This window comes from Hyperolius riggenbachi, chromosome 10, assembly GCF_040937935.1.
Source record: "Hyperolius riggenbachi isolate aHypRig1 chromosome 10, aHypRig1.pri, whole genome shotgun sequence".
Lineage (NCBI taxonomy): Eukaryota > Metazoa > Chordata > Amphibia > Anura > Hyperoliidae > Hyperolius > Hyperolius riggenbachi.
In genome coordinates this window covers 294761703-294785367 of record NC_090655.1, presented here as the reverse complement: position 1 = coordinate 294785367, position 23665 = coordinate 294761703, and the positions used below count along the sequence as shown (strand labels likewise).

General features: G+C 46.2%; 1 protein-coding gene across 1 annotated transcript in view; it reads left to right on the top strand.

The window, feature by feature from the left end:
- Positions 1-10342: 10342 nt before the first annotated feature.
- LOC137535619 (zinc finger protein 420-like) overlaps positions 10343-23665 on the top strand; it is a 54724-nt gene continuing 41401 nt past the window's right edge. Inside the window, exon 1 of the mRNA XM_068257478.1 lies at positions 10343-10560. Coding sequence (XP_068113579.1) covers positions 10476-10560 — 85 coding nt within the window. The 5' untranslated portion in view covers positions 10343-10475. The remainder of the gene's footprint in view (positions 10561-23665) is intronic.

Genomic DNA, 23665 nt, shown 5'->3' with positions numbered 1-23665 from the left:
TCTGCAGGCCACTAACATGGTGAGCAGGGACCATGCTATGGTCTGCGAGTGGGTGCCCCTGGTTTGTCTGCTGAACAGGGCCCTCGATGCTTTGCTGAAACAGGGAGCGGCAGCCTTGGACCAGCAGGAGCGGCATGCAGCTGCACAGTCCACCTCTGAGGGGGAGGAGGAGGAGGACTTGGTGGAGGTCCCTGACCTTGCTGCTGATGAGGGGGATCAGCACAGTGCAGCTGAGTTGGTGCGGGGGTGGAGAGAGGATGAGGCTGAGGAGGGAGAGGAGGAGGATGAGGACAGCACTGCCGTCGATGTGCCAGCACACGTGGCCCGCCTCTTCCCAATGGCAGCGCACATGCTGACGTGCCTGCGCAGGGACCCCAGGGTGATCCAGATGAAGCAGAGGGAGGACATCTGGATCAGCATGATGTTGGACCCACGCCTCAAGGGGAAGTTGAGCCAGTTCCTGCCGCCTGCAGGAGGAGACCCAGCGCAACAAATAAGGAGCTTGCAGCAGGCCCTTGTTGAGCGCTTGGAGGAAGCCTTCCACCCCCACTGTCCAGCCAGCACAGAGGCAGCAGCAGGTGCCTGCATCCAGCAGCAAGTGCCCCACAGACCTGCTGTCTCTCAGCAACGAGCTCTACAGGACTGTAGAGGCTCCGGCAGCAGTGACTAGAGAGGAGGTGCATGCAGCAGCATCCTCCTCCGGTCACAGCCAGCGCCTGACCCGCATGGTGGCTGACTACATGGGGTCCTACAGCGGGCTTGAGAGCAATGCCCCGGTTGATCCCATGGAGTATTGGGTCAAGCGCCTGGAGATCTGGAGCGAGCTGGCGCAGTACGCCCTGGAAGTGCTGTCCTGTCCCCCTTCCAGCGTGCTGTCCGAGCGCTGCTTCAGTGCAGCTGGTGGCGTGGTCACCGAGAAACGCTCACGTCTGTCTCACAAGTCTGTGGACAGACTGACGTTTCTCAAGATGAACCAGGCGTGGGTGGAAGGCGAGTTCCTGGCCCCTGTTGTCGGCGAGAGGGGGACATGAACTGGCTGCTGGAAGAACCATCGTTAATGCGCCTTACCACCCTTTACCACCTCCTGGCTCCTGCTCACTAAGCCAGCCTGGTTCACTTTGACTATTACGTCGCCTGCAGCCACACATTTTACATCTACAGTGGGCTGCTGTGTACTGCCCTTCTGCTGTCTGTCTGTGTTTCCCACTGCCAGGGTACACAGATTTACCTTCTGCTGCCGCTCTGCCACCAGCTATTACGTCAAACAATAGCTACTCACATTACTCCTCCATTACTCCTGCTGCTGCTGCTGCTGTCTGTCTGTGTTTCCCACTGCCAGGGTACATAGATTTACCTTCTGCTGCCACTCTGCCACCAGCTATTACGTCAAACAATAGCTACTCACATTACTCCTCCATTACTCCTGCTGCTGCTGCTGCTGTCTGTCTGTGTTTCCCACTGCCAGGGTACATAGATTTACCTTCTGCTGCCACTCTGCCACCAGCTATTACGTCAAACAATAGCTGCCCCTGCTGCCTGTATTTACCTTTAAAAAAAAAAAAAAAAAAAAGGTTTAATTTTTCTGAGGTGCCCGGGTTGAAAACTGTGTTGTCCCAGTTGTATATTGGACACGATGTGGGCTGCACGACCGCTGTCTGGGACCTCCTGTTGTGTTTATTTACGCCCTGGTATCACCGCTAGGTACCAGGGCTATTATGTCACGCTGCCTGCCTGCTGCCACACTCACACTACTCCTCCATTCCTCCTGCTGCTGCTGTCTGTCTGTGTTTCCCACTGCCAGGGTACACAGAATTACCTTCTGCTGCCAGTCTGCCACCAGCTATTACGTCAAACAATAGCTGCTCACATTACTCCTCCATTCCTCCTGCTGCTGCTGCTGTCTGTCTGTGTTTCCCACTGCCAGGGTACACAGATTTACCCTCTGCTGCCACTCTGCCACCAGCTATTACGTCCAACAATAGCTATATCTCTGTGTAATTTGCTGTAAAAAAAAAAAAAAAAAAAACATAAAAAAAAAAAGGTTTAATTTTTCTGAGGTGCCCGGGTTGAAAACTGTGTTGTCCCAGTTGTGTATTGGACACGATGTGGGCTGCACGACCGCTGTCTGGGACCTCTTGCCTGCTGTGTTTATTTACAGCCCTGGTATCACCGCTAGGTACCAGGGCTATTATGTCACGCTGCCTGCCTCATTGACTGCCTGCTGCCACACACTCATCCTCCTCCTCCTGCTGCTGAATTTACCTCCTGCTGTCTGTGTTTCCCACTGCCAGGGTACACAGATTTACCCTCTGCTGCCACTCTGCCACCAGCTATTACGTCAAACAATAGCTATATCTGTGTAATTTGTTGTAAAAACAAAACAAAAAAACCTTAAAAAAAAAAAAAAGGTTTAATTTTTCTGAGGTGCCCGGGTTGAAAACTGTGTTGTCCCAGTTGTGTATTGGACACGATGTTGGCTGCACGACCGCTGTCTGGGACCTTTTGCCTGCTGTGTTTATTTACAGCCCTGGTATCACCGCTAGGTACCAGGGCTATTATGTCACGCTGCCTGCCTCATTGACTGCCTGCTGCCACACACTCATCCTCCTCCTCCTGCTGCTGAATTTACCTCCTGCTGTCTGTGTTTCCCACTGCCAGGGTACACAGATTTACCCTCTGCTGCCACTCTGCCACCAGCTATTACGTCAAACAATAGCTATATCTGTGTAATTTGTTGTAAAAACAAAACAAAAAAACCATAAAAAAAAAAAAGGTTTAATTTTTCTGAGGTGCCCGGGTTGAAAACTGTGTTGTCCCAGTTGTGTATTGGACACGATGTGGGCTGCACGACCGCTGTCTGGGACCTCTTGCCTGCTGTGTTTATTTACAGCCCTGGTATCACCGCTAGGTACCAGGGCTATTATGTCACGCTGCCTGCCTCATTGACTGCCTGCTGCCACACAATCATCCTCCTCCTGCTGCTGCTGAATTTACCTCCTGCTGTCTGTGTGTTTCCACTGCCAGGGAGCACATACAATGGCGCTTCCAACATGCATGCGCCACCAGCTATTTATTACGCTCAAAAATAGCTGCATTTCTTTAAAAAAAAAAAATATAAAAGAGAAATAAGTGAAGAAGAAGAAGACGATATAGAAGAAGAAGAAGATATAGAATAAGAAGAAGAAGGAGAAGAAGAAGAAGAAGAAGATATAGAAAAAGAAGATATAGAAGAAGAAGAAGAAGAAGATATAGAAAAAGAAGATATAGAAGAAGAAGAAGAAGATGAAGAAGAAGAAGATGAAGAAGATGAAGAAGATGAAGATGAAGAAGATGAAGATGAAGAAGAAGAAGATGAAGAAGAAGAAGAAGAAGAAGAAGATGAAGAAGAAGATGATGAAGAAGATGATGAAGAAGAAGATGAAGAAGAAGAAGAAGAAGAAGAAGAAGAAGAAGAAGAAGAAGAAGAAATAGAAGAAGAAGATATAGAAGATAAAGAAGAAGAAGAAGAAGTATATACAGTACTGAACAAAATTTTGGACACAACTTCTCTTTCCACCTTTTTTTTTTAAAGGAACATCCCCACATAATCACTTGCTGTTGTTACTTGGAAAAAAAGATGTTTCTTGCATCATTCACCCTCAAAACAAGTGTTGGAAGCTATTTAAGGCCAATTCGAATAGTCAGCTCAAATAATGAGCTCGAATACCGACTCGAATAGTGAGCTCGAAGTCCGAGGTCGAATCGAATAGTAAAAAATATTCGACTCGAATATTCGACCGAATTCGAATAATTTACTATTCGAATTCGACCAAAGTCGAATTATAAAAAGGGGTATCCGAGCACCACTGTCACTAACCTCTGGACACCTGAGTGATAAGAGTGTTTGGTGCAACAGTAATACTTTGAGGACCGCACCTGCCAAGCAGGTGATGAGGCAGTAAGGGATACTGCACAAAGAACACGTTCCTTCCTATGGTCAGAGAACTCCCAAGGGAGTGACCAGACTGGGAATAGGAAGGACCAGAGTGTGAGTGACACCAAGGGGGGGGGGGGGGGGTGTCACTAACAGATTTGTGAACTATCTCTTAACTGGGGAGATAGCTCTCGAGGTCGGGCAAGCCAGGTCGTCAACACACAGACAGATAAGGTACACAGACAGGAGGCTGATTTGGTAATCCTAAAACACGCAGGGTTTGGCAACAGAGTATCAGATATAGCGAAGTACCAAATCAGTGATCAGAAGAGTGGTCAGGAAAGCAGAAGGTCATAACAGATAATAAACAATGCCTAGTCTTGGGTGTGAGTTCCGTGATCATCAACACCCTGGAACTAGTCTGAAGTATAACAGAATGATAACACAAGTCCTAGTCTTGGGTGTGAGCTCCTTGATCATCAACACCCTGGAACTAGTCTGAGATATAACAGAGATGGTATGCAGTATTCCTAGTCTGGGGAGTGAGGTCTGTGATCATCAACACCCTGGAACTGGTCTAGAGAATAACACAGATTCTGACAAAAAGGTCTGAGTGCTTCCACGTAGTGATCGCAACGGCAGACAACCAGAGAATGACCAGCACCCAGTATATATAGCACAGCGCTCTCCAGCGCCTCCCCTAAGTGCTGGACCAATGGGAACTGGTTGGATTGTCAGCTGACCAGCTTGGTCAGCTGACTCTCTTCTGGCTGTCATAAAAGTTCTGCCTCTCGCGTCCTTCTGAACCTGTGTGGACTATCAGTCCCAGCCACACCAGCCATGTGTTGTAAACCACCCGCTGTGCTGGACACGGAACCAGCCGCACCGCAATCAGAGCATGCGGCGGTTTATCCGCGTTCGGCCATACTAGCAGGTGTAGGCCTATGCGTGCAAACCGCCGCGTTAGACGCGGAATCAGCCGCCTTGCTCTGAGCACCTGCGACGGCTTTTCCGCGTTTTCTCACAGTGGGGTAGTACAATAGTCATGCCTAGAGGCAGAGTCATTTATCTGGTAGGAAGTACAACTTGGCCAGAGGTCAAAACATGAACTGGCCTAAGGTACAGCGTATGCTTGATGGAAAAAGAGAGCTTTATTGGCCTTTTCATTCCTCCAGAGTTTGCATGAAGTTTACCTGTTTAGAATTATGACTGCAATTTTAATAATCAGCAGAAGTATAATTAAAAAAACCTGCAGAATTCACAAAATATTACATAAGGCCGCAGTTCTCATGATGACCACAAGATGGCAATCTCACTACCAGGGTGACAGGAAGTGCTGTTTGGCACAGACAGGAAGTTGGGTGGTAGAGGTGATGTGGGAGGAAGTAGAGAGAAGCCATTGCTGGAACTGGCAGCAGAGGACATAACAAGATAGCTGAAGATATTTCACAGGATTTCTGACATCTCCTCCCTCTTGTGAAGCCCTAATCCTCCATAACTTGTCACATTGTCAAAGGACCCTCGGGCTGTCTGGAAGGGCCTGAAGGCTGCCACTAGCTATAAGCCCACACCCCAACAGGCTACTCCCTGCTCCGAGCTTGCCGAGGAACTCAGCAACTTTTATTGCAGGTTTGAGGTCCCGGCGACCAGGGCCGGATTTCTGGCAAGGCCACATAGGCCATGGCCTAGGGCACTAGAAATTTAGGGGCGGCTCAGTGAAGGGCAGTAAAGCTGTTCTATGCAGCCATCCCTATCTACAAGGACAGCTTTAACATTTGAACTCTCTGTCCTGTACTTGTCATCCCTGCAAGACATGTAAGCTGTATCCTGAAGGTACTGTACACATCAGCCTAACTCCCATGGTGACACAATAAATGGATCCATCATTAACGAGATGGCAAACATAACTTAAAAGTTCTTAAGGAAAACATAACTTATAATCTATATGCGTATTACTAAAATAGCTATTGTCTGTGAAACCAATGATGGAAAATAAGGAGAATTATCATTGGGGCACACAGAGATAACAACCATACAGACGGTATAGTTGGCCTAGGGCAGTAAAAAGTACAAATCCGGCCCTGCCGGCGACCCCTGGGGGGCAGTCAACTCCTTCCACCCTCCCCCCAGAACCTAGCTTGAGCATATGCCCTCCCCCGACAGTATCCGAGACCGACGTTCTTCGCCTCCTGTCTTCCTTGAATGCCAGGAAAGCATCTGGTCCTGATGGCGTGTCACCTGGATGTCTTAAGACCTGTTCACGGCAGCTGGCCCCTGTCCTCACCTCTATCTATGCCAGATCCCTCTGCGTAGGGATGGTCCCTACATGCTTCAAGGAATCCATCATCATTCCCGTCCCAAAAAAGCAAGGGGTTTCAGACCTAAACAACTTCAGGCCGGTGGCCCTAACATCAGTTGTCATGAAGACCTTTGAAAAACTGGTCCTGTCTCTGCTCAAGAACACTACTCTAGACCGACTGGACCCTCTCCAGTTCGCATACAGAGCAAACAGGTCCACGGACGATGCTATCAACATCTGCCTGGAGTTTATCACTGACCACCTAGACAGGCCGAACTCATATGCTAGAATCCTTCTCCTGGACTTCAGCTCGGCCTTTAACACTATCTGCCCCCGTATCCTGCAGGATAATCTCATGGAGCTGGAAGTTCATCCGACTCTTCGTCTCTGGATCACAGACTTTCTCTCGAACAGGTCCCAGGTTGTGAAGCTGGGCGACATATCCTCCAGACCCAGAGTGACCAACACTGGAGCCCCTCAGGGCTGTGTCTTGTCGCCATTCCTGTTCTCCCTATACACGAATAACTGCACATCCACTGCGGACTCTGTCAAAATCATCAAATTTGCGGACGATACCACAATTGTTGGCCTTGTCAGTGAGAATGACGAGCAGGCCTACCGCCAGGAGGTTGACAGAGTCCGCAATTGGTGTAGAGAGAATAGGCTGGTTCTCAACACAGCCAAAACCGTGGAGATGGTCATTGATTTCAGGAAGTATGCCAGTAATCCCCCCCCCCCCGATGTACATTGAGGGTACCGAAGTCGCTAGGGTTCCCAGTGTCCGCCTTCTGGGTACAACCATCTCTCACGATCTGACCTGGAGGGCAAATACCACCGCAACTCAGAAGAAGGCTCAGCAAAGACTCTTCTTCCTTCGCCAACTAAAGAAGTTTGGTATGGCCCAAGAACTTCTGAGGTCCTTCTACTCTGCGACGATCGAGTCAGTCCTCTGCTCATCCATCCTGGTCTGGTTCGCTGGCTGCACCACCAGTGACAGATACAAACTTCAGAGGGTCATCAGCGCAGCGGAGAGGATCATCGGGAAACCTCTTCCCCCTCTTGATCACATCTACAACACCAGACTGCGTAACAGAGCAATGAAAATTGTGCGTGACCACTCGCACCCTGGCCACGCTTTTTTCAGGCGACTCAAACTAGGTCAGAGGTTCCGGTCCATCCCTGCTAAAACCACTAGGCGTATGAACACTTTTTTCCCCACTGCCATCAGACTCTTGAACTCTGCCCGTTGTACTGACCCCCCCTGTAGCCGTCTCCAGTCTAACATCTGACCTTGACTGCGGCTGCGTTGTTATCTGCCTTGCTTAGGTCATGCTAGAGTCACCTGCTGTCACACACCGCTGTCCCTGCTAGACCCGAAATGCTCTACGTCAAACGATAATGTGTATAAAACGTCAATGTGTATTCTCATGTCCTGTTGTATTACCCTTGCTCTGTGTACTACTCCTTTCTGTTGTATAACTCTTTTTGTGCCTTCAATGTGTCAAATCCAATTCCGGGCACGGCCCAACCGTGCTTGGCGAAATAAACGAATTCTGATTCTGATTCTGATTCTGATTGTCACTAACTATCTCCCCATGGACCAAGGGCAGCATATAGGACACCAGGACCTCTACAAGGACGCCATGATGGAGAGTCAGCCTCAGCCGCCCCTCATATCACTGGGTAAGAGGAGACTTTCATTTCTTGTACAGGAGAGAGCAGTACTTGGGGTCCACCTAGATCCCCCATCATCTGATAATCGCATAGAGACAATGTATTCAGTCACTGTGTGTTTCCTACAGATGTATCCAGTAACAGGAACCCACCAGAGAGATGTACAGGTCCTCTTTATTCCCAGGATTGCCCACCTAGATCCCCCATCATCTGATCATCGCATAGAGACAATGTATTCAGTCAGTGTGTGTGTTTCCTACAGATGGATCCAGTAACAGAGACCCACCAGAGAGATGTACAGGTCCTCTTTATTCCCAGGATTGTCCACCTAGATCCCCCATCATCTGATAATCACATAGAGACAATGTATTCAGCCAGTGTGTGTGTTTCCTACAGATGTATCCAGATTGCACGTATTTTCTGGGCATATCTGCCGACTTGATTGCACGTATTTTTTGGGCATATCTGCCGATTTGATTGCACGTATTTTCTGGGCATATCTGCCGACATGATTGCTCGTATTTTCTGGGCATATCTGCCGACATGATTGCACGTATTTTCTGGGCATATCTGCCGACCTGATTGCACGTATTTTCTGGGCATATCTGCCGACTTGATTGCACGTATTTTCTGGGCATATCTGCCGACTTGATTGCACGTATTTTCTGGGCATATCTGCCGACTTGATTGCACTTATTTTCTGGACATATCTGCCGACATGATTGCACGTATTTTCTGGGCATATCTGCCGACATGATTGCACGTATTTTCTGGGCATATCTGCCGACATGATTGCACGTATTTTCTGGGCATATCTGCCGACTTGATTGCACGTATTTTCTGGGCATATCTGCCAACTTGATTGCACTTATTTTCTGGGCATATCTGCCGACATGATTGCACGTATTTTCTGGGCATATCTGCCGACATGATTGCACGTATTTTCTGGGCATATCTGCCGACATGATTGCACGTATTTTCTGGGCATATCTGCCGACATGATTGCACGTATTTTCTGGGCATATCTGCCGACATGATTGCACGTATTTTCTGGGCATATCTGCCGACATGATTGCACGTATTTTCTGGGCATATCTGCCGACATGATTGCACGTATTTTCTGGGCATATCTGCCGACATGATGTGTATTTTCTTGAGAAAACCTGCACAATTATGTGAATTTTCTGGGGAAAGGGTCACCAAAACTTGGGCCCACTGTCTTTGCGTTGCACTTTTCAAGGGAACCTGAGGTGAGAATAATCTTGAGGCTGCCATATTTCTCTCCTTTTAAGCAATACCAGTTGCCTGGCTGCCGTGCTGGTCCTCTGTCTCTTATTCTTTCAACCATAGACCCTGAACAAGCATGCAGCAGGTCAGGGGTTTCTGACAATATTGTCAGAACTGAGAAGATTAGCTGCATGCTTGTTGCTGGTGTAATTCAGTTTATTACTGCAGCCAAATAGATCAGCAGGGCGCGAAGCGCGCCACAGGTTGTAGCCACGACCATATTTTGCCGCAGGTCGTAGGGGGCCCACAATTACAATTTTGTACAGGGGCCCACTGCTGGCTGTGTCCGCCACTGGGCAGAAGTACAGAATCAGTAAGCAAATGCGAGGTCAGAGAATAGCCAGAATCATACACAGGTAATCAAATAATAACAATATACAATAGTCCTAGTTTTGTGTGAAATCCCTGGTTTCCTCCCAGATCAAAGCACACCGGATACTAGTCTAAGGTCTGAGCGCTAACACGAAGTATTCACGACAGCAGACAGCTAGCTAATGGAGAACGGAGGCTTAAGAAGCAGAGGAAGGCTCTCAGCCACGCCCAGCTAGGAAACAGCCAATCCGAGCGGCGAGAGTCACCTCTGACGTCAGCCGACCGGCAGGTCAGCTGACGCGCCTTCTCCCAGCATAAAGGTCCTGTCTCCGCGCACGCCCGCGCGATACAGCGACCCCATGAGCAGATGACAGTACCGTTCCCGGCGTGCTAGAAGCCGACGGAACGGATGAGGTCTGGGAAGAGTGAACAAAGGCGGCTGCGGGTACACCCTGCATGTCCCCAGCCGCCATTCCTACAGATGTTACAGTGGGGTAGTACAATAGTCATACCAAGAGGCTGTGTGCTTTATCTGGTAGGAAGTACAACTTGGCCAAAGGTCAAAACATGAACTGACCTAAGGTACAGCGTATGCTTGATGGAAAAAGAGAGCTTTATTGGCACTTTCATTCCTCCAGAGTTTGCATGAAGTTTACATGTTTAGAATTATGACTGCAATTTTAATAATCAGCAGAAGCATAATTAAAAAAACCTGCAGAATTCACAAAATATTACATAAGGCCGCAGTTCTCATGATGACCACAAGATGGCAATCTCACTACCAGGGTGACAGGAGGTGCTGTTTGGCACAGACAGGAAGTTGGGTGGTAGAGGTGATGTGGGAGGAAGTAGAGGGAAGCCATTGCTGGAACTGGCAGTAGAGGACATAACAAGATAGCTGAAGATATTTCACAGGATTTCTGACGTCTCGTCCCTCTTGTGAAGCCCTAATCCTCCATAACTTGTCACATTGTCACTAACTATCTCCCCATGGACCAAGGGCAGCATATAGGAGGACACCAGGACCTCTACAAGGACCCCATGATGGAGAGTCAGACACCCCTCACATCACCGGGTAAGAGGAGACTCTCATTACTTGTACAGGAGAGAGCAGTACTTGGGGTCCACCTAGATCCCCCATCATCTGATAATCACATGGAGACAATGTATTCAGTCAGTGTGTGTGTTTCCTACAGATGTCTCCAGTAACAGAAACCCACCAGAGAGATGTACAGGTCCTCTTTATTCCCAGGATTGTCCACCTAGATCCCCCATCATCTGATAATCACATAGAGACAATGTATTCAGTCAGTGTGTGTGTTTCCTACAGATGTATCCAGTAACAGAAACCCACCAGAGAGATGTACAGGTCCTCTTTTATTCCCAGGATTGTCCACGTAGATCCACCATCATCTGATAATCACATAGAGACAATGTATTCAGTCAGTGTGTGTGTTTCCTACAGATGTATCCAGTAACAGAAACCCACCAGAGAGATGTACAGGTCCTCTTTATTCCCAGGATTGTCCACCTAGATCCCCCATCATCTGATAATCACATAGAGACAATGTATTCAGTCAGTGTGTTGTGTTTCCTACAGATGTATCCAGTAACAGGAACGCACCAGAGAGATGTACAGGTCCTCTTTATTCCCAGGATTGTCCACCTAGATCCCCCATCATCTGATAATCACATAGAGACAATGTATTCAGTCAGTGTGTGTGTTTCCTACAGATGTATCCTGTAACAGAGACCCACCAGAGAGATGTACAGGTCCTCTTTATTCCCAGGATTGTCCACCTAGACCGCCCATCATCTGATAATCACATAGAGACAATGTATTCAGTCAGTGTGTGTGTTTCCTACAGATGTATCCAGTAACAGAAACCCACCAGAGAGATGTCCTCTTTATTCCCAGGATTGTCCACCTAGATCCCCCCCATCATCTGATAATCACATAGAGACAATGTATTTAGTCCGTGTGTGTGTTTCCTGCAGATGTATCCAGTAACAGAAACCCACCAGAGAGATGTACAGGTCCTCTTTATTCCCAGGATTGCCCACCTAGATCCCCCATCATCTGATAATCACATAGAGACAATGTATTCAGCCAGTGTGTGTGTTTCCTACAGATGTATCCAGTAACAGAAACCCACCAGAGAGATGTACAGGTCCTCTTTATTCCCGGGATTGCCCACCTAGATCCCCCATCATCTGATAATCACATGGAGACAATGTATTCAGTCAGTGTGTGTGTTTCCTACAGATGTATCCAGTAACAGAAACCCACCAGAGAGATGTACAGGTCCTCTTTATTCCCAGGATTGTCCACCTAGATCCCCCATCATCTGATAATCACATAAAGACAATGTATTCAGCCAGTGTGTGTGTTTCCTACAGATGTATCCAGTAACAGAAACCCACCAGAGAGATGTACAGGTCCTCTTTATTCCCAGGATTGCCCACCTAGATCCCCCCCATCATCTGATAATCACATAGAGACAATGTATTCAGTCAGTGTGTGTGTCTCCTGCAGATGTCTCCAGTAACAGAAACCCACCAGAGAGATGTACAGGTCCTCTTTATTCCCAGGATTGTCCACCTAGATCCACCATCATCTGATAAACACATAGAGATAATGTATTCAGTCAGTGTGTGTGTTTCCTACAGATGTATCCAGTAACAGAAACCCACTAGAGAGATGTACAGGTCCTCTTTATTCCCAGGATTGTCCACCTAGATCCCCCATCATCTGATAATCACATAGAGACAATGTATTCAGTCAGTGTGTGTGTTTCCTACGGATGTATCCAGTAACAGAAACCCACCAGATAGATGTACAGGTCCTCTTTATTCCCAGGATTGTCCACCTAGATCCCCCCCATCATCTGATAATCACATAGAGACAATGTATTCAGTCAGTGTGTGTGTTTCCTACGGGTGTATCCAGTAACAGAAACCCACCAGAGAGATGTACAGGTCCTCTTTATTCCCAGGATTGTCCACCTAGATCCCCCATCATCTGATAATCACATAGAGACAATGTATTCAGTCAGTGTGTGTGTTTCCTACAGATGTATCCAGTAACAGAAACCCACCGGAGAGATGTTCAGGTCCTCTTTATTCCCAGGATTGTCCACCTAGATCCCCCATCATCTGATAATCACATAGAGACAATGTATTCAGTCAGTGTGTGTGTTTCCTACAGATGTATCCAGTAACAGAAACCCAGCAGAGAGATGTACAGGTCCTCTTTATTCCCAGGATTGTCCACCTAGATCCCCCATCATCTGATAATCACATAGAGACAATGTATGCAGTCAGTGTGTGTGTTTCCTACAGATGTATCCAGTAACAGAAACCCACTAGAAAGATGTACAGGTCCTCTTTATTCCCAGGATTGTCCACCTAGATCCCTCCCATCATCTGATAATCACATAGAGACAATGTATTCAGTCAGTGTGTGTGTTTCCTACAGATGTATCCAGTAACAGAAACCCACTAGAGAGATGTACAGGTCCTCTTTATTCCCAGGATTGTCCACCTAGATCCCCCCCATCATCTGATAATCACATAGAGACAATGTATTCAGTCAGTGTGTGTGTTTCCTACAGATGTATCCAATAACAGAAACCCACCAGAGAGATGTACAGGTCCTCTTTATTCCAAGGATTGTCCACCTAGATCCCCCAGCATCTGATAATCACATAGAGACAATGGGCTTGATTCACAAAGCGGTGATAACCCAGTTATCACGCCTAAAAGACTTTAGGCGTGATGACCTTTTCACCACTGAGTTATCACCGCTTTTTCCTGCTCTTCGCGCGAAGTTACCGCGCGCAAAGTCCCATAGGGTTTAATGGGAGCTTCGCGCGAAGCGTCGGGTGCTGCGCGCGCACTTACGCGCGTACGCGCGGTAACTTCGCGCGAGTTTCTTCTTATCACGCCTAAAGTGAGTTTAGGCGTGATAAGGGGCTTTTCACTGGCGTGCAAACACTTTGCACCGCTTTGTGAATCAAGCCTAATGTATTCAGTGTGTGTGTGTGTTTCCTACAGATGTATCCAGTAACAGAAACCCACCAGAGAGATGTACAGGTCCTCTTTATTCCCAGGATTGCCCACCTAGATCCCCCATCATCTGATAATCACATAGAGACAATGTATTCAGTCAGTGTGTGTGTTTCCTACAGATGTATCCAGTAACAGAAACCCACCAGAGAGATGTACAGGTCCTCTTTATTCCCAGGATTGTCCACCTAGATCCCCCATCATCTGATAAGCACATAGAGACAATGGGCTCGATTCACAAAGCGGTGCTAACCCAGTTTGAGACTTTAGGCATGATAACCATTGCACCACTCTGGTGAAAAGCCAGTTTAGGTGTGATAAGTTTAGGCATGATAAGTTTAGGTGTGATAAGTTTAGGCATGCTAAGTTTAGATAAGTTTAGATCGCTTGCAAAGTCCCGCACGCAAAGCAGCGCCATTAAACTTTATACGAAGTGCACCAGTCTTTGCTAGCGTAAAACTTTTGATCAGCTGTGCACTGCGGTGCTAACGCAGTTGGTGCTTAAACTTATCATGCCTAAACTTATCACACCTAAACTTATCACGCCTAAACTTATCACACCTAAACTTATCACACCTAAACTTATCATGCCTAAACTGAGTTTAGGCATGATAAAGGGCTTTTCACCAGGGTGCTAACTGTTAGCACCGCTTTGTGAATCAGGCCCAATGTATTCAGTCAGTGTGTGTGTTTCCTACAGATGGATCCAGTAGCAGAAACCCACCAGAGAGATGTACAGGTCCTCTTTATTCCCAGGATTGTCCACCTAGATCCCCCATCATCTGATAATCACATAGAGACAATGTATTCAGTCAGTGTGTGTGTTTCCTACAGATGTATCCAGTAACAGAAACCCACCAGAGAGATGTACAGGTCCCCTTTATTCCCAGGACTGTCCACCTAGATCCCCCATCATCTGATAATCACATAGAGACAATGTAGTCAGTCAGTGTGTGTGTTTCCTACAGATGTATCCAGTAACAGAAACCCACCAGAGAGATGTACAGGTCCTCTTTATTCCCAGGACTGTCCACCTAGATCCCCCATCATCTGATAATCACATAGAGACAATGTATTCAGTCAGTGTGTGTGTTTCCTACAGATGTATCCAGTAACAGAAACCCACCAGAGAGATGTACAGGTCCCCTTTATTCCCAGGACTGTCCACCTAGATCCCCCATCATCTGATAATCACATAGAGACAATGTAGTCAGTCAGTGTGTGTGTTTCCTACAGATGTATCCAGTAACAGAAACCCACCAGAGAGATGCACAGGTCCTCTTTATTCCCAGGACTGTCCACCTAGATCCCCCATCATCTGATAATCACATAGAGTCAATGTATTCAGTCAGTGTGTGTGTTTCCTACAGATGTATCCAGTAACCAGAGCCCACCAGAGAGGTGTACAGGTCCTCTTTATTCCCAGGACTGTCCACCTAGATCCCCCATCATCTGATAATCACATAGAGACAATGTATTCAGTCAGTGTGTGTGTTTCCTACAGATGTATCCAGTAACAGAAACCCACCAGAGAGATGTACAGGTCCTCTTTATTCCCAGGATTGCCCACCTAGATCCCCCATCATCTGATAATCACATAGAGACAATGTATTCAGTCAGTGTGTGTGTTTCCTACAGATGTATCCAATAACAGAAACCCACCAGAGAGATGTACAGGTCCTCTTTATTCCCAGGATTGTCCACCTAGATCCCCCATCATCTGATAATCACATAGAGACAATGTATTCAGTCAGTGTGTGTGTTTCCTACAGATGTATCCAGTAACAGAAACCCACCAGAGAGATGTACAGGTCCTCTTTATTCCCAGGATTGCCCACCTAGATCCCCCATCATCTGATAATCACATAGAGACAATGTATTCAGTCAGTGTGTGTGTTTCCTACAGATGTATCCAATAACAGAAACCCACCAGAGAGATGTACAGGTCCTCTTTATTCCCAGGATTGTCCACCTAGATCCCCCATCATCTGATAATCACATAGAGACAATGTATTCAGTCAGTGTGTGTGTGTTTCCTACAGATGTATCCAGTAACAGAAACCCACCAGAGAGATGTACAGGTCCTCTTTATTCCCAGGATTGTCCACCTAGATCCCCCATCATCTGATAATCACATAGAGACAATGTATTCAGTCAGTGTGTGTGTTTCCTACAGATGTATCCAGTAACAGGAACCCACCAGAGAGATGTACAGGTCCTCTTTATTCCCAGGATTGTCCACGTAGATCCCCCATCATCTGATAATCACATAGAGACAATGTATTCAGTCAGTGTGTGTGTTTCCTACAGATGTATCCAGTAACAGAGACCCACCAGAGAGATGTACAGGTCCTCTTTATTCCCAGGATTGTCCACCTAGATCCCCCATCATCTGATAATCACATAGAGACAATGTATTCAGTCAGTGTGTGTGTTTCCTACAGATGTATCCAGTAACAGAAACCCACCAGAGAGATGTACAGGTCCTCTTTATTCCCAGGATTGTCCACCTAGATCCCCCATCATCTGATAATCACATAGAGACAATGTATTCAGTGAGTGTGTGTGTTTCCTACAGATGTATCCAGTAACAGAAACACACCAGAGAGATGTACAGGTCCCCTTTATTCCCAGGATTGTCCACCTAGATCCCCCATCATCTGATAATCACATTGAGACAATGTATTCAGTCAGTGTGTGTGTTTCCTGCAGATGTATCCAGTAACAGAAACCCACCAGAGAGATGTACAGGTCCTCTTTATTCCCAGGATTGTCCACCTAGATCCACCATCATCTGATAATCACATAGAGACAATGTATTCAGTCAGTGTGTGTGTTTCCTACAGATGTATCCAGTAACAGAAACCCACCAGAGAGATGTACAGGTCCTCTTTATTCCCAGGATTGCCCACCTAGATCCCCCATCATCTGATAAACACATAGAGACAATGTATTCAGTCAGTGTGTGTGTTTCCTACAGATGTATCCAGTAACATAAACCCACCAGAGAGATGTACAGGTCCTCTTTATTCCCAGGATTGCCCACCTAGACCCCCCATCATCTGATAATCACATAGAGACAATGTATTCAGTCAGTGTGTGTGCTTCCTACAGATGTATCCAGTAACAGAAACCCACCAGAGAGATGTACAGGTCCTCTTTATTCCCAGGATTGCCCACCTAGACCCCCCATCATCTGATAATCACATAGAGACAATGTATTCAGTCAGTGTGTGTGTTTCCTACAGATGTATCCAGTAACAGAAACCCACCAGAGAGATGTACAGGTCCTCTTTATTCCCAGGATTGCCCACCTAGACCCCCCATCATCTGATAATCACATAGAGACAATGTATTCAGTCAGTGTGTGTGTTTCCTACAGATGTATCCAGTAACAGAAACCCACCAGAGAGATGTACAGGTCCTCTTTATTCCCAGGATTGCCCACCTAGATCCCCCATCATCTGATAATCACATAGAGACAATGTATTCAGTCAGTGTGTGTGTTTCCTACAGATGTATCCAATAACAGAAACCCACCAGAGAGATGTACAGGTCCTCTTTATTCCCAGGATTGTCCACCTAGATCCCCCATCATCTGATAATCACATAGAGACAATGTATTCAGTCAGTGTGTGTGTTTCCTACAGATGTATCCAGTAACAGAAACCCACCAGAGAGATGTACAGGTCCTCTTTATTCCCAGGATTATCCACCTAGATCCCCCATCATCTGATACACACATAGAGACAATGTATTCAGTCAGTGTGTGTTTCCTACAGATGTATCCAGTAACAGAAACCCACCAGAGAGATGTACAGGTCCTCTTTATTCCCAGGATTGTCCACCTAGATCCCACATCATCTGACAATCACATAGAGACAATGTATTCAGTCAGTGTGTGTGTTTCCTGCAGATGTATCCAGTAACAGAAACCCACCAGAGAGATGTACAGGTCCTCTTTATTCCCGGGATTGTCCACCTAGATCCCCCATCATCTGATAATCACATAGAGACAATGTATTCAGTCAGTGTGTGTGCTTCCTACAGATGTATCCAGTAACAGGAACCCACCAGAGAGATGTACAGGTCCTCTTTATTCCCAGGATTGTCCACCTAGATCCCACATCATCTGACAATCACATAGAGACAATGTATTCAGTCAGTGTGTGTGTTTCCTGCAGATGTATCCAGTAACAGAAACCCACCAGAGAGATGTACAGGTCCTCTTTATTCCCAGGATTGTCCACCTAGATCCCACATCATCTGACAATCACATAGAGACAATGTATTCAGTCAGTGTGTGTGTTTCCTGCAGATGTATCCAGTAACAGAAACCCACCAGAGAGATGTACAGGTCCTCTTTATTCCCAGGATTGTCCACCTAGATCCCCCATCATCTGATAATCACATAGAGACAATGTATGCAGTCAGTGTGTGTGTTTCCTACAGATGTATCCAGTAACAGGAACCCACCAGAGAGATGTACAGGTCCTCTTTATTCCTGGGATTGTCCACCTAGATCCCACATCATCTGATAATCACATAGAGACAATGTATTCAGTCAGTGTGTGTGTTTCCTACAGATGTATCCAGTAACAGGAACCCACCAGAGAGATGTACAGGTCCTCTTTATTCCCAGGATTGCCCACCTAGATCCCCCATCATCTGATAATCACATAGAGACAATGTATTCAGTCAGTGTGTGTGTTTCCTACAGATGTATCCAGTAACAGGAACCCACCAGAGAGATGTACAGGTCCTCTTTATTCCCAGGATTGTCCACCTAGATCCCACATCATCTGACAATCACATAGAGACAATGTATTCAGTCAGTGTGTGTGTTTCCTGCAGATGTATCCAGTAACAGAAACCCACCAGAGAGATGTACAGGTCCTCTTTATTCCCAGGATTGTCCACCTAGATCCCACATCATCTGACAATCACATAGAGACAATGTATTCAGTCAGTGTGTGTGTTTCCTGCAGATGTATCCAGTAACAGAAACCCACCAGAGAGATGTACAGGTCCTCTTTATTCCCGGGATTGTCCACCTAGATCCCCCATCATCTGATAATCACATAGAGACAATGTATTCAGTCAGTGTGTGTGCTTCCTACAGATGTATCCAGTAACAGGAACCCACCAGAGAGATGTACAGGTCCTCTTTATTCCCAGGATTGTCCACCTAGATCCCACATCATCTGACAATCACATAGAGACAATGTATTCAGTCAGTGTGTGTGTTTCCTGCAGATGTATCCAGTAACAGAAACCCACCAGAGAGATGTACAGGTCCTCTTTATTCCCAGGATTGTCCACCTAGATCCCACATCATCTGACAATCACATAGAGACAATGTATTCAGTCAGTGTGTGTGTTTCCTGCAGATGTATCCAGTAACAGAAACCCACCAGAGAGATGTACAGGTCCTCTTTATTCCCAGGATTGTCCACCTAGATCCCCCATCATCTGATAATCACATAGAGACAATGTATTCAGTCAGTGTGTGTGTTTCCTGCAGATGTATCCAGTAACAGAAACCCACCAGAGAGATGTACAGGTCCTCTTTATTCCTGGTATTCCCCACCTAGATCCCACATCATCTGACAATCACATAGAGACAATGTATTCAGTCAGTGTGTGTGTTTCCTGCAGATGTATCCAGTAACAGAAACCCACCAGAGAGATGTACAGGTCCTCTTTATTCCCAGGATTGCCCACCTAGATCCCCCATCATCTGATAATCACATAGAGACAATGTATTCAGTCAGTGTGTGTGTTTCCTACAGATGTATCCAGTAACAGGAACCAACCAGAGAGCTGTACAGGTCCTCTTTATTCCCAGGATTGTCCACCTAGATCCCCCATCATCTGATAATCACATAGAGACAATGTATTCAGTCAGTGTGTGTGTTTCCTACAGATGTATCCAGTAACAGAAACCCACCAGAGAGATGTACAGGTCCTCTTTATTCCCGGGATTGTCCACCTAGATCCCCCATCATCTGATAATCACATAGAGACAATGTATTCAGTCAGTGTGTGTGTTTCCTGCAGATGTATCCAGTAACAGAAACCCACCAGAGAGATGTACAGGTCCTCTTTATTCCCAGGATTGCCCACCTAGATCCCCCATCATCTGATAATCACATAGAGACAATGTATTCAGTCAGTGTGTGTGTTTCCTACAGATATATCCAGTAACAGAAACCCACCAGAGAGATGTACAGGTCCTCTTTATTCCCAGGATTGCCCACCTAGATCCCCCATCATCTGATAATCACATAGAGACAATGTATTCAGTCAGTGTGTGTGTGTTTCCTACAGATATATCCAGTAACAGAAACCCACCAGAGAGATATACAGGTCCTCTTTATTCCCAGGATTGTCCACCTAGATCCCCCATCATCTGATAATCACATAGAGACAATGTATTCAGTCAGTGTGTGTGTTTCCTACAGATGTATCCAGTAACAGAAACCCAGCAGAGAGATGTACAGGTCCTCTTTATTCCCAGGATTGCCCACCTAGATCCCCCATCATCTGATAATCACATAGAGACAATGTATTCAGTCAGTGTGTGTGTTTCCTACAGATGTATCCAGTAACAGAAACCCACCAGAGAGGTGTACAGGTCCTCTTTATTCCCAGGATTGTCCACCTAGATCCCCCATCATCTGATATACACATAGAGACAATGTACTCAGTCAGTGTGTGTGTTTCCTACAGATGTATCCAGTAACAGAAACCCACCAGAGAGATGTACAGGTCCTCTTTATTCCCAGGATTGTCCACCTAGATCCCCCATCATCTGATAATCACATAGAGACAATGTATTCAGTCAGTGTGTGTGTTTCCTGCAGATGTATCCAGTAACAGAAACCCACCAGAGAGATGTACAGGTCCTCTTTATTCCCAGGATTGTCCACCTAGATCCCCCATCATCTGATAATCACATAGAGACAATGTATTCAGTCAGTGTGTGTGTTTCCTACAGATGTATCCAGTAACAGAAACCCACCAGAGAGATGTACAGGTCCTCTTTATTCCCAGGATTGTCCACCTAGATCCCCCATCATCTGATAATCACATAGAGACAATGTATTCAGTCAGTGTGTGTGTTTCCTACAGATGTATCCAGTAACAGAAACCCACCAGAGAGATGTACAGGTCCTCTTTATTCCCGGGATTGTCCACCTAGATCCCCCATCATCTGATAATCACATAGAGACAATGTATTCAGTCAGTCAGTGTGTGTGTTTCCTACAGATGTCTCCAGTAACAGAAACCCACCAGAGAGATGTACAGGTCCTCTTTATTCCCAGGATTGTCCACCTAGATCCCCCATCATCTGATAATCACATAGAGACAATGTATTCAGTCAGTGTGTGTGTTTCCTACAGATGTATCCAGTAACAGGAACCCACCAGAGAGATGTACAGGTCCTCTTTATTCCCAGGATTGCCCACCTAGATCCCCCATCATCTGATAATCACATAGAGACAATGTATTCAGTCAGTGTGTGTTTCCTGCAGATGTATCCAGTAACAGAAACCCACCAGAGAGATGTACAGGTCCTCTTTATTCCCAGGGTTGCCCACCTAGATCCCCCATCATCTGATAATCACATAGAGACAATGTATTCAGTCAGTGTGTGTTTCCTGCAGATGTATCCAGTAACAGAAACCCACCAGAGAGATGTACAGGTCCTCTTTATTCCCAGTATTGTCCACCTAGATCCCCCATCATCTGATAATCACATAGAGACAATGTATTCAGTCAGTGTGTGTGTTTCCTACAGATGTATCCAGTAACAGAAACCCACCAGAGAGATGTACAGGTCCTCTTTATTCCCAGGATTGCCCACCTAGATCCCCCATCATCTGATAATCACATAGAGACAATGTATTCAGTCAGTGTGTGTGTTTCCTACAGATGTATCCAGTAACAGAAACCCACCAGAGAGATGTACAGGTCCTCTTTATTCCCGGGATTGTCCACCTAGATCCCCCATCATCTGATAATCACATAGAGACAATGTATTCAGTCAGTGTGTGTGTTTCCTACAGATGTATCCAGTAACAGAAACCCACCAGAGAGATGTACAGGTCCTCTTTATTCCCAGGATTGTCCACCTAGATCCCCCATCATCTGATAATCACATAGAGACAATGTATTCAGTCAGTGTGTGTGTTTCCTACAGATGTATCCAGTAACAGGAACCCACCAGAGAGATGTACAGGTCCTCTTTATTCCCAGGATTGCCCACCTAGATCCCCCATCATCTGATAATCACATAGAGACAATGTATTCAGTCAGTGTGTGTTTCCTGCAGATGTATCCAGTAACAGAAACCCACCAGAGAGATGTACAGGTCCTCTTTATTCCCAGGGTTGCCCACCTAGATCCCCCATCATCTGATAATCACATAGAGACAATGTATTCAGTCAGTGTGTGTGTTTCCTACAGATGTATCCAGTAACAGAAACCCACCAGAGAGATGTACAGGTCCTCTTTATTCCCAGGACTGTCCACCTAGATCCCCCATCATCTGATAATCACATAGATACAATGTATTCAGTCAGTGTGTGTGTTTCCTACAGATGTATCCAGTAACAGAAACCCACCAGAGAGATGTACAGGTCCTCTTTATTCCCAGGACTGTCCACCTAGATCCCCCATCATCTGATAATCACATAGAGACAATGTATTCAGTCAGTGTGTGTGTTTCCTACAGATGTGTCCAGTAACAGAAACCCACCAGAGAGATGTACAGGTCCTCTTTATTCCCGGGATTGTCCACCTAGATCCCCCATCATCTGATAATCACATAGAGACAATGTATTCAGTCAGTGTGTGTGTTTCCTACAGATGTATCCAGTAACAGAGACCCACCAGAGAGATGTACAGGTCCTCTTTATTCCCAGTATTGTCCACCTAGATCCCCCATCATCTGATAATCACATAGAGACAATGTATTCAGTCAGTGTGTGTGTTTCCTACAGATGTATCCAGTAACAGAAACCCACCAGAGAGATGTACAGGTCCTCTTTATTCCCAGGATTGGCCACCTAGATCCCCCATCATCTGATAATCACATAGAGACAATGTATTCAGTCAGTGTGTGTGTTTCCTACAGATGTATCCAGTAACAGAAACCCACCAGAGAGATGTACAGGTCCTCTTTATTCCTGGGATTGTCCACCTAGATCCCCCATCATCTGATAATCACATAGAGACAATGTATTCAGTCAGTGTGTGTGTTTCCTACAGATGTATTCAGTAACAGAAACCCACCAGAGAGATGTACAGGTCCTCTTTATTCCCAGGATTGGCCACCTAGATCCCCCATCATCTGATAATCACATAGAGACAATGTATTCAGTCAGTGTGTGTGTTTCCTACAGATGTATCCAGTAACAGAAACCCACCAGAGAGATGTACAGGTCCTCTTTATTCCCAGGATTGCCCACCTAGATCCCCCATCATCTGATAATCACATAGAGACAGTGTATTCGGTCAGTGTGTGTGTTTCCTACAGATGTATCCAGTAACAGAAACCCACCAGAGAGATGTACAGGTCCTCTTTATTCCCAGGATTGTCCACCTAGATCCCCCATCATCTGATAATCACATAGAGACAATGTATTCAGTCAGTGTGTGTGTTTCCTACAGATGTATCCAGTAACAGAAACCCACCAGAGAGATGTACAGGTCCTCTTTATTCCCAGGATTGCCCACCTAGATCCCCCATCATCTGATAATCACATAGAGACAATGTATTCAGTCAGTGTGTGTGTTTCCTACAGATGTATCCAGTAACAGAAACCCACCAGAGAGATGTACAGGTCCTCTTTATTCCCAGGATTGCCCACCTAGATCCCCCATCATCTGATAATCACATAGAGACAATGTATTCAGTCAGTGTGTGTGTTTCCTACAGATGTATCCAGTAACAGAAACCCACCAGAGAGATGTACAGGTCCTCTTTATTCCCAGGATTGTCCACCTAGATTCCCCATCATCTGATAATCACATAGAGACAATGTATTCAGTCAGTGTGTGTGTTTCCTACAGATGTATCCAGTAACAGAAACCCACCAGAGAGA